This window comes from Strix aluco, chromosome 1, assembly GCF_031877795.1.
Source record: "Strix aluco isolate bStrAlu1 chromosome 1, bStrAlu1.hap1, whole genome shotgun sequence".
Classification (NCBI taxonomy): domain Eukaryota; kingdom Metazoa; phylum Chordata; class Aves; order Strigiformes; family Strigidae; genus Strix; species Strix aluco.
Genome location: NC_133931.1, coordinates 142,382,591 through 142,394,694, shown reverse-complemented (window position 1 = coordinate 142,394,694; position 12,104 = coordinate 142,382,591). Strand labels below are relative to the sequence as shown.

General features: G+C 40.8%; 1 protein-coding gene across 1 annotated transcript in view; it reads left to right on the top strand.

The window, feature by feature from the left end:
* Positions 1-12,104, top strand: part of COLQ (collagen like tail subunit of asymmetric acetylcholinesterase) — a 42,857-nt gene that overhangs the window by 23,402 nt on the left and 7,351 nt on the right. The window contains exons 8-13 of the mRNA XM_074838348.1: positions 648-674; positions 1,322-1,366; positions 2,096-2,131; positions 3,026-3,106; positions 7,650-7,746; positions 9,533-9,672. Of these exons, the coding sequence (XP_074694449.1) occupies positions 648-674; positions 1,322-1,366; positions 2,096-2,131; positions 3,026-3,106; positions 7,650-7,746; positions 9,533-9,672 (426 nt within the window). The remainder of the gene's footprint in view (positions 1-647; positions 675-1,321; positions 1,367-2,095; positions 2,132-3,025; positions 3,107-7,649; positions 7,747-9,532; positions 9,673-12,104) is intronic.

Genomic DNA, 12,104 nt, shown 5'->3' with positions numbered 1-12,104 from the left:
AAAACCGTGCATATGTATTGACAGTTGGATAGTAAGCACAATTTGATCTTGGTGTTCTAGTATCTGCACATCATTGTCTATAACATATCCTCTGCCTTTAAAAATTTAAGCCATAACATTTTAAGGTACTTGAAAAAATATATAATCAGTTTATTGAAATAAAGGACTGGAAAGAAAAACAGAACACTGATGTTTATTATACATTTCTTAAAGAGAAATGCAGTTTTATAGTAACCTTCACATTAGAAGATTACTTAAGTATAATCTAAGGATGTTCCATGGAGAAAAAACAAACCAGAAGAAGAAGAAGATTATTGCTAAAATTATTTTAGATTATTAATTGTGGCTTTATTCACTTTCAGTTACATTTTATTTCCCTTGTTTCAATTTTAAAGCAATATCAAACATGCTGGCTTTACCTGGCTTTTTTACACTGGCTTTTGGGCTGAGTTGTCTTGCCTTTAATTCACATTTCATAGTTCTGTTTCAGTGCAATTTTAGAAGCTATAAATATTCATTTGCATTTACAAGTTAATGCAATTAATTATCTGTGCTTCGTTCTTTTTCTTCACTTTAAAGTTTGAAAGTCTGGCTTCTTGGGTGATTTTGAAAGTGAGAAGCATTAAAATATCTATCATTCCCTTTAGGGTTTTCCTGGAACTAGAGGAGAAAAGGTCAGTGTGACAATAGATTAATGTATAACTTAACAATTGGAAACAATTATGTAAAAAAAGTAACTGTAGAAATGAGATTGAATTTTGATGGCGTGAAATCTAAAGGTCCCACTGAGAAATGAAAACAAGCATTGAGAAGGAGCACAAGCTTGGGCTGGGATGCTGAAGAAGTGAGTTTTACACCCTATCTTCTTGTGAACAAGTTACTACAGTGCACCTCACTACAGTTTCCCCATCTGTAGAATGGCTATAATAATTCTTAATTGTTTGTCTGGTTTATTTAGGCTATATACACTTTGGCACAGAGACAGTTTTTACTGTAAGTCCTTACAGTGGGACCTGAACTTGGATAAAGCCAACTGGGGAAAAAAATCAAGTTTGGAAGTATTATGTCCAGGAAAGCACATATTTAAAATAATTTTCTGGGGAGAATGATTACCTTTTCCTACAAGCCTTACTCTTAATGCTGTTATAGTATCAATTAAAGTAATAAGGAAACATTTTAAGGTATCTACCATATACCTCACTCTGGAGATATTGCTGTATTATGTGTGACTCCAAACAATGCCTCATGTAGGAGAAATATTTTTTACTTCCTCATGAAATGGTAGCAATTAAGCTGTTGTCACCCTGTTATCTCTCTCCAGGGGTCCAGAGGTGACAGGGGTGACAAAGGAGTCAAAGGAGACCAGGTAATTTTCTTTTCCAAATGGCTTGAGCTTTAGCTGAACATGCCCATGAGAACCAGTGTACTTCTGATAGCAAAAAACAGGAGTGGTGTGGAGGAAGGGAGCCTGGAGGCATCTTCTTGGGAGGGGAAGAGTGGCAAGGGAAGGTCCTACATGATGGGATGGCAGTGGGGCAACCTCTGTGTCCATGTGCCCCCCAGCCCCAGCACATAGTGGGGTTGATGAGCCAGAGGGTGATTTCCCTGGAGGTCTCTCAGTCTCTCCTGGCCTGTGCAGTCCAGAACCAGCTTGCCAAAATGCTTTTAGCTGGTGATATGATAATGCTGGGAGGGGGGAGGGGGTGGCTTGGTGGTTCTTTTAACTAAGAAAGGAAAAATAAACTGCTTTTGATGTAAACAGAGAAATGCCATTCCCCAACACAGGGGCCGGAAGTTGTCCAGGTAGTAACGGTTGCCTGTAGACAAAAGCACAATCGGGATGGTTTTGCTCAAGGAGAGGAAGCAGGCGGCAGAGGAACAGACAGAGGAGTAGTGTTACTGTACAAGGGGCTTTACTGTAAAATTTTGCTTAGAATTCTCCACCTACCACATCACTCACAGTGATGAATCACAGTGTGGGTTTTTTTAATCGATATCAGTCCAGGGCACTTGTTTTTCTTCCTTCCAAGGAAGGTGCTGCTTTGTCAAAGATCACTCCACATTCTTTGATTATTTTTCTCCTTTTACTTTGCAGGGAGAAATAGGCTTCCCTGGAATGCTGGGACAAAAAGTAAGTGAGTGTGATGTGTTGGGGAGTTGTGTTAAGTGCTGACACAGGGTCAGTAAGTGGCTTCAGGGACATCCTGGGAAGCATAAGACATTGAAGGACTTGCTTCACTCAATGACCAACACTACTTGGACTTGATCAAATTCCTTAGGCTTTTTATTTTAGGTGAAAACTCTGTTGTTGTTTCTCTATTTTCCCCAGAACATTGGCTTAGTCATAGTCTTCCTCCTGTTTAACTTATTCAACCTCTTGATTCATAACTGCCCTAACTGGGTTTTATTCACTTGAAACTAATAAATATTTCCTTCTTGATACTCTGAATCACAATGACACTACTACAAATAGCAGTGACAACCATGACCAGTTTTTATGTCATCATTATTTTGCACTTGAAAATCAAAATTCAGATGATGGCTTGTGGATAGGAAGCCTAAAGGAGGATAATTTTATGACATAATCACATCTTATCTCTGAAATTAGGATAAGGAAATAGTGGTCACTTCTAAGGAAGCTAGAAGATGAGTGAATTCATCTCCCTTTCCCTGCGTGATTTTATTGCACGTGCGTCGTAACAGCAAAGCAAGATATTGCCAAGGGGTCAGAGAGTTTTGCTAGCCTTGACCTCTCCAAGTCTCTGATCATGTTTCTGATCTCTCCAGTTAGACTCCTCTTTAGGAAAGGATATTTCAGGGAAATGTGGGTAAATTGTGAGAGATATTTTTCATTTTATGCTTGTTTTAAAATATTTTATTGTAATTTTGGATTTCTGAAAAAGAAACAGTGACAGCATTATCTAGAGGAATCATGTGAATGAAAGCGCTGTCCATCTGCTATCTTGTATAAGGTGGGTATAATCACGTACTTACATCCTGCTTCCTTCCCTCCACACCCACCAAGGGAGAGATGGGCCCAAAGGGACAATCTGGAGTACCAGGACACAGAGGACCTATTGGAAGACCTGGAAAACGAGGCAAACAAGTAAGACCACAGTGTTTGCTCTTCCCACATCTCATGGCATCTATGTGGTCATGGCGTACAACCATGTCGTCTGTGCTTTTGTGGTACCATGCACTTTATCACACGGGGAGCAGACAGAAGCCTTGAAACACCTCACATGCATGCACAGGCTATGCAGGAGTTAAAACATCAGCTTTCGGGCTGAAGCCTTATCTGTATCATTCAGCTCCCTGGCCATGAAGCATGAGGAAAGTTGTATTTTTCCTGTCTTGGTAACAAACTTGTTGAATACAACCTGAGCAGACCTTGAACCCCTCCTTTGAACCCTAAGCAACATAGAGCTATTGTCCCAGGCCCACTTGATGGCTAGAGAGTTGGTGCGAGGTCCAGGTCTCAAACAGCATGGGATGTAATGCATGGGATGTAAGTGCCCTACACTTTGTAGATCCCAACCCTGAAGCTGACTTAGGGAGCAGGCAGATAGGCAGGGTGAAACGGTAAATGGGATATATCTAAAATTTCAGCCTGCCCAGGTGTCATCCTCTGTCCCTCATGAAAAGATTGCTGGGATGTGTGAAGGAAGGTTTGTAGGAAAACACTGGCTTTCTGGGGCTCTGAGGGAAGGATTGCTGTGGATGTTACAAAAAGTAGTTCCTCCTCACTTCAGCTCTGGGCAGAGAGGCAGTGTCAGCATCTTGCAAGGGAAGTCCCATCGTTTGTCCATGGATTTTCTCTCTGGCTCACTAGTGCAAAAAGCTACACTACTGCTAGCAAAACCACTGCTTGTGTGCACTGGCAGTAGCTGCCTGTACACTGAGAATGGTATGCTGTAATGGATTAAACTGCTATGTGGTCTGTGGCAATGAAAGCCACTGGTCTATACATCAAACCTAAGTCCTGTATTACACAGTAATATACTCCTGGTTTCTAACACATGCACTAAGTGTGCATCCTGTGTCCATTCAGGCTCTGCCCTTGCTTCCAGGCCTGCCTGGAGGATGATTTCTGTCCACGCTATCCAAATTGTCTGAGTCAGGCTTTGCCCAGGCCCAAGTGTTGGTCAACACAGATCAGCTTGCAGAACCACAAGGCCTTGGAGATGTCCAACATACCATTCAAAGGACCAAAATACTAAAACACTCTCTCTTTCTCCTGTTTCATCTGTTAACACTAAACTAAGATTGATTTGTTAGACTGGATATTTATATGGTGGTTCTTGCCATAGTACTTCGTGCCAGGGACAGATTCTTCAGCTCTGAAAAAGGTCAGGAAGACACATAGTGAGTGACCTTAAGGGATGGTAATCTTGTGTGGAAGATGTTCAGGAATGAGATGGTTGACAAACAGTCCTTATTTAGAGCTCAAAATAATTATGCTGGCAGAACTATTTTTTCAGATTTTCAGATGAGTTATGAAGGCAAGGAATTGTGTGTAAATTTGATACTGACTCCTCCACTATAGCATTTTCCAAGGAGGAGGTAGCAATATTGGTATAGTTACCTGTTCAAGTCACCAAATGGGCCTCTTTGAGTGCACCTTTCCTTTTGTATTTATTTTAAGCAATGATATTGGGCATACAAAGGAGACCAGTTCCTGGTGCTCTGAATTGTCACCTGCAGAGCCTGTTTCTTTCTGCTGACTAACAGGGAAGGGAACCTGTTCTCACTACACCTGTGTTGGTGTTAATATACGTCTGCTCAGATACAGGAGCCTGTAGATGCTGTGGTTGATGGGCTTAGCTGAAAGTATTTTATTTGCAGTCTGGTTATGCTGAGCATTGCAAACAGAGGCACATGCCTGCTTCACTGTTACTTTCATACCATCAGCTAATATCTGAAGTGAAAGAATAGCCAGTGTGGGGAAAAATTAAAAGCTGAGTGTTAGGGAGAGAATAATAGGTCACCAAGTAAGGAAGGTATGTGCAATGTAAGTTAGCTAGATGACCCACAAGAAATATTTTTTTTTGTCCTTGATTTGTCAGGTTTTAATAGCTGATATGTGCTCTTTGTTGATTTTTTTTTTTGTAAACTCTGCTCATCTGTCCTGCCAAAGTAATAAGCACAGAATATCTTTCCAAAGCATAAGGCAAAGAGAAGACATAGTGCCTGCAGATCAATTTGAACACAGTGGACTCCTTACTTGACCTTAGAGATTTTGTCACATTACACAGTGTCTTAATCAAAAAGCAGTGATGTAAAGCGTGTCATAATTTAAGGCAACAATCAGCGTGACTAAAATAACTATATTCTGGCCCTAAATTAGGATTTCTAGGCCCAAGGCTCAGTATACAAATCCCTTTCTGGTGCCCTGAAAGCAATTTCAGCTTTGATCTTCTGCGTGAAAACTGGTTTCCCTCTCTGTAATTGGTGAACTAGCTATTTCCTTTCTTCTTTTCTAATCCTTTGAAATATCTTGGGAGTAGCGTTTTAAGGCTCTTTGGGTCTGGCTGCTGCCTTTAAGTGCTGTAGTTGTCTGACTGTTTGTTCAGCTGAGAGGATAGTTTCCATCAACATGGGGCCATTTCCTGTCTCTTGATCCAGCTGACATCCCTAGATAAAAGCAGCTAAATTAGGAAGGTGTTACTTCCACTTCCATTTTGAGATACATCTTGATTACCTCACTGACTTCTTCAACTCTCCCCTGCCTCTGGGACAGGCTCTTCCTAAAGGGTGGCCAGGAGATGGGAGTCACAAGTCACAGCCTCACTGTATTCTCACTGAGATATAACACTCAAAGCTTTGTAACTTGGGAACTGACCCTAAGGAGCAAGTTTAGGGTTTCAGTCTTGATAAGGAGGAATGACTTAGGGCTTTATATAGGGCTTCCTTTTGAAAGAAAGGAGAGGAATATAATTATTGTCCATGGGAAAGCCATGAATGCCATGGGTGCATGTGAAAAGGACAAGGCAAACATATTTAATTATTATGCCACTATTATTTAACTTATCTGTGCTAAACAAGAAAGCATTAAGCAATCATTCCTCCAAAGCAGGAGACACAGAAGACAGCTCATTTTCAGGCAGTACGTGTCCAGCTGGTGCTGGCTCGCGTCTGCCAGATCGCTCTTGTGTAGGGGAAAGAGATTTCCCACAGACTTCTTTGGGACCTCAAAATCCTGGTCTGATAGTTCTGTGTTGCATAATGTAAGAAGTAATTAGGGATCAGCAACGCTGACATTCACATAAATCCTGGAATGTTTTGATGGCACAGAGCTTACCTAATAGGATTAAACAAAGCAAATATTCAATTAGTTCTTTATGGGCCATGGCAAAATCAACCTTCCTCTGTTGAAATGGTGCAAGTGACATTCAGACGTATCCATGGGATACAACATATTATATAACAACAAATTATTTTAGCATGTATTACTATCTATGCTTCATTACTCTGAAATTAGACATGCAACCACTTGTCCTGTGCCCGTGAATGCACATTAACCTGGAATTACACCATCTTCAAGGAATTCATCTCCTTTTCATTAAAAGAAAGCTTACATAGTACACATAATTTTTGTTATGATGAATAATGTATGATGTTACATAACAATCAAATCAGATATTTTAACTTTAAGCTATGTAATACACTTCTGAAATACAAAGCTGAGAAATCCAAGCCTTGGAGAGTATACGAGTATGAAGATAAACATAGTTATTTTTAATAAGTGTCACCATATTAAATTCAGGAGCAAAAATAGGAAGGTGCTGAACAGTTCTAGGGTGAAACTTCCAAATGCCTGAGAGTTTGGCTGCACAAACAAGTTCCCATGAGGCCAATTAGGGCTGATTTTACAGAATATTATCTGTTGTATGGTAACTGTGTGTAAGCTCGTCTCCCATAGGTAATTTTACAGCATTTTGACTGAGTGATAAGGTACCAGAGGGACCCGATTTGTCAGCATGGTGCTGTCACACACTAGCTTGCACTTTGTAAAGCCAAGCAGCCCTTGCTTTCCTTGCAATGATTTGTTAACATAGCTATACCCATGGTGGAAGTCAGGGAGATACAGGAGTCCAGGCACCTTAAGTACTTCTGAAAACACTGTGGGCCTCAAAGTCATTAGTGTACTTCTGAAAGACTGCACCCTAAGACTGGAAAATGTCACTGTGGAAGCCCTTGCAGACTCTTTAGTGAATTTTCTCTTTTTTCCCACAGTGTGTATTAGCGCAGTAACTAAGGATTTCCAGGGTCAGCTATTTCAGCTCCACCAGCCTTTTCTTTCTGAGCTGTGCTTTCTGAGCTCCTAGAGAGCTGCCAGGTATAAAAAGACATCCTTAAAGAAAGGCTATCAAATGATTTAAGTCAGAGCAGGGTGTTTCTTGACTCCACATAGAGCAGATCTCTGGGACCATTCACGTTTAGAAGCAGAATTCCTGCCTGGACATGCTTTTCTGTCTCCACGTAGAAGAGGACAGCACCTCTTCCCTGGGATGGTGACTATGGAGCTCACGCTGCATGCTTCTATTGGCAAAAGTCTTGGCTTTCTTGAAAGGGAGGCCAGAGCTGGGTGGAAGAAGTTGTGTGGTATTAATACTTTAGCAAATAAATGGATGTCTCCTCTCTCCTAGGGACTAAAGGGAGACATTGGACCTGCAGGTATCATGGGTCCACCTGGAAGGCCTGGTCCTTCTGGCCAGCCAGGCCCCCCTGGACCTTCAGGATCAGGTAAGCAGGAGATGAGGTGATCTCCTAAACAGTGTCCCTGCTCCCCAGCCCCTCCTGACTCATCACATACACCTACATAGGCCCCTTTACAAAAAGTGCTGCAGGGCTTCATTTGCTTCTCCATTGAAAGCAAGGAGAGGATTTCTCCTGAAGACAGGTCATGCCACCCTTGTCCATTATAAGGACTCTATACCTTACTTTAAAGCCTTCATTATGGCTTCTGATGTTTCAAATAAAACCAAAAACATGGCCTATGTGGTTTCTGTGGGAGTTTGGTAGATGAAAAGACATCTGGCAGCCTTGGAGGGACTAGTTAATCTTCATGATCAAAGGTCTGCTGCTTCTCCAGATATCCTGGCTTACAGTGAAAGATTGCGATTTCTAATCAGCCAGGACATACTCATCCTGTGCAGCTCTGTAAAAGAAAAACAGATGAGACTCAAGTCACAATGGCATTAAGGAAAGAAGGGAAGAGAAGAAAAGGGATAGGAGTCAGAGGGGAAAAAAGCAGTGGAGAAAAACTCTCTCTTTATATAAGTGCTGGAGATGTATGCTCACTGCAATTGTACATGTTGTAGAAATCACAAGAAAAATCTTGTAACTGGTAATTGTATGGCTTCAAAGCTATGCATGCATATGAACTCTGGGCAGCTTGTGAGACCAAGCATAGACATGAAGGACAATACACAACCCACAATGTTCAGTGACAGTGAAGCCTCAGGTAGGTTTTCTCAACCCGGATAAATAATAAAGTATCTGAAAAGAAAAACAAAACCTATTAGAAACTACTGTTGCTCCAAATGGACAACAGCTGCTTGTACTGCAGTCAGTCTGTTCAATGTCCTCTTCCATTTCGCTTTCCCTTTTTCTTCCCTTGCATACATCAGTGGGCAGGAGGTCTCTTCTTGTGGTCGTGTGGAAATGGTACGTCTGTGAAGCTGAGGCCTTCTTCAAGAGCTTCACATATCTCGTATTTCCCATTATGAGACATCTTTGTCCTGAGTAAATTAGCTGAAAGTTTTCAGAGGGCAGAATTTTCACCATGATAATAGGAAGGCAGCCAGGATCTTGAGATTACTTTTTAAAGGCTTTATTCCATCCACAGAAAGTTTATGTGTCAGGCTTTTTAATCTTTCTCCTCTAGAATATAAATTCTGATTCTAAAAGACCTTTCTGTAATGATGTCACTGCTTGCAGTATGAACATATTGGCTCATAGTCTAATTCTGCAGAATAGCACATCCTTGCCAAAGTTTGAAAGTCAAAAAGCAGCATTTTTTTAAACTTTTATTCATAGCACTCCTGCATCTTTAGTTGGGTTTTCCTGTACAGAAACCTCTGAAGCAGCATTGCTCAAGTGGTTGTACAAATGCACAAGTCCAACATGTTGTAGATGTATACAGAGACTGACTCTACCAAACTTGGTGCATAGGTGTAGAGTGATCTGTATGTTCATCATGTCCTGAATTTCTGTAGCTTCAAACAGGCTGACATTTATTCTAAGTAAATGATCTCTCTCTTTCTCTGTAAAGTTGGTAGAAAAATTCTAAGTGTGATCTGAAATAATATGACTGTGGCACAAACTCAGGTCTTCTTCCTGAAGTGCTGGAATTGGTGGTTCTGATAATCCCTTCCCTCAGTTCCCAGTGGATTTTCTGGGAGATGTGCATATCTGAAAACTTAGGTAAATGCATCTGTCCACCTGATCTGTACTTTTTCCACTAAGGCTGCGTTTATGTTTTGTGTGTTAACTTCATAACAAGGCAACCTGGTATTTTGCTTTCTAGGGCAAGTCGCAATAGGACCAAAAGGTGAAAGAGGACTTCCAGGGCCTCCAGGGAGATGTCTCTGCAGAGCCCCACAACATGTGAATAACCCACCATATGAGGAATCTGTGTTTGGACACCGTTATCCAAAAGTCCCAGCGGTAAGCAAATGTTCTGGGAGAGGATGTGAGCTGTTCTTAAGTACTTTTATTGTAAGAGGTGGTGTACTCACTAGTGGTGTACAGAGGAGATATCTGTATATGGGCAATGTGTGATTTCTAGTACCCAAAACCTCTGCACTCCAGTCGGTGCAAAAGAGTTTGGTCTCATAACTAGTTCAAGGATTGTGTGACTGAGGTGCTGAAATGCAGCTGTTCCAAACAGAAATAGTTTAGAAACCTAAACAGCAGTTTAGAAACCCTTTTTCAAGCCTGAGGATGCCCTCTTTTCCATCTCCTACTGTACATATACAATCTTTTTATTTCAGTAAATCAAAATATATTTCAGATTGGTCAGTGAAGTAAGCATCTCTTTCTTGCTTATTTTTTATATCTTCTGCAAAGACAGTGATTTCAGAATTGAATATTTGAACCAAGCATTTTGCATATATGATAGAACTTTCTAAGCACGGATCCTCTACCTCAAACCAAAAAGGAGTCTCTGCAAACCGTGGGAGTCAGACTTCTGAGCTCCTGTGGGTAGACATACACTTCATATAGCTAATTTCAATCTCTAGCCTTCTTGAAAGCATTTTTATGAGAAAATTGGACAAAGTACTTTAAAGGACAAGTCACTGGTGGAAAGTGACCTAGCAATTTTTCATCTCTGATTTCTTTGGTCTTTGTAAATACTATTTCTGTACTTGTCTTTCTGCTGGGCCCTGCCTTATTATTCTGTGCATTGTAGCACTTAATCAGCAATGAAAATGCTACCTTGCTGTTGTGTACCAGCATAGCCCAGCCACTCCACTCATGCAAGTGGGTATTGCTGGGTGTCTGGTCGTCTCTGAATGACAATAAGCAGCAATTAGCTTTGTTAACTTTCCCATCTGTCATGTTGTCAGAAAGCTGTTACAGTGTGTGAAAGTGACATATTCACAACGCTGTCCATTAAACTGGGTCATTGAACTCAATCTTTTGCATGAGTGTGTTGCAAGTCTTGTCAGCTGCTCACTTATCCCTGTCTGTGTGGTATTACAAAAAAGCCCCGTTGTTTTTAACACATGATGGTGAAAGAAGAAAGTGCATGAAATAAACATGCATAACACATCAGGCTGCATGCTTTTGCAGAAAAACTATCATGTACTTCATGGCATGGAGAACTCAGACAAAAAGATATAAAGCTTGCAATATTCTGTGTAGGTCTTATCACCTTCCTGAATAAGGCACAGTTTCATATTAGATCTTAAAAGATGGTAATAGGAGTGTCACTACCTAAAATATAAGTACCCTACGCCATCGCTACGAACAGTCATTTGATGATGATCAAGTGCCTTTTTGTGCTCAGAAATGCAAGATGATGAAGAAGCCAGCCTCAGGTCTGAAAATTGAGCACTTGCAGAAAGCAGTGTTCCCCGTTTGCCTGCCTCATTTGTTTTACTCCCATGAGTGTCAAGAGCAGGAGCTTAAACGTTGCTTTTATTTATTCTGTTCACATCCCCATGTAGCAGCTTTGAAGCCTGCCTTGTACCACTTGAAGACTATTGTCAGGGTTTCTATAGCTGCACACAGAAAAGACCCAGAGACACTGCTCTCTGCCCCCACCCTGCTGTCGTGGGATTTGCCAAACCAGCATCCTACTGCAGCATGTCCCCAGTGCAATCACCCATTCATCCATCAGCTCCTCCTGTGCCAGCACTGCCAGAGGAGGGGCGAGGCGAGGAAACAAAGTGCTGTTTTTCTGTCACTGGCTAAGATTCATTTTGGTTTTTAAATCTCTCACAATTTCAAAGGCTGGTATCTGTAAGAGAGAGTTTCAGAGAGCACAGATCTGCTATTGATTTCAAGAGAAATTAGAGTTCTGGAGCTGGGACTTGAGTTCCTGAACACAATTACAGAATCAGTTCTTTGCTGGCTTTCTGTTTCTTTGCTTTCTTTCAAGCTGAGGGCATTTTTCTTCAATGCTTCTTTAATGAAATTGGCCTTTGTTGAGGGCTATGGGAATATTCTGCTATGTAAATATTTCAGGGTAATTTGTTTTAAAAAGAGCCAATTCTGTTTATGCTGGTGGGAATTAGGCTCATCCCTAAATCCATTTTGCTCAGAAGCACTCCATTTGCTTTTTCTTAATTTAAAAATGGTTTGAATCTTGCTAAAATTAATTTGATTAAGATGCTGAAGGAAGAGATTATTTCCTAATGCCCCTTACAGCCAATTTCAGTGACTGAGACATTAAAAATTTGGTAAGAGAGCAGCTCGTCCTAATTTTTCCATTTTGAAATATTTTTTTTTTTCTGTTTAATTGAAGATTTGGCTTTAGACTAAAGTATATGCATATCAAGAAACATGCATTTCAACGCCAATTAAATCTAAACAAAGTACAAAGTGGTAAAAGATAAGTGAAGGTTGCATTGAGCAATGCATTATTTATTTGT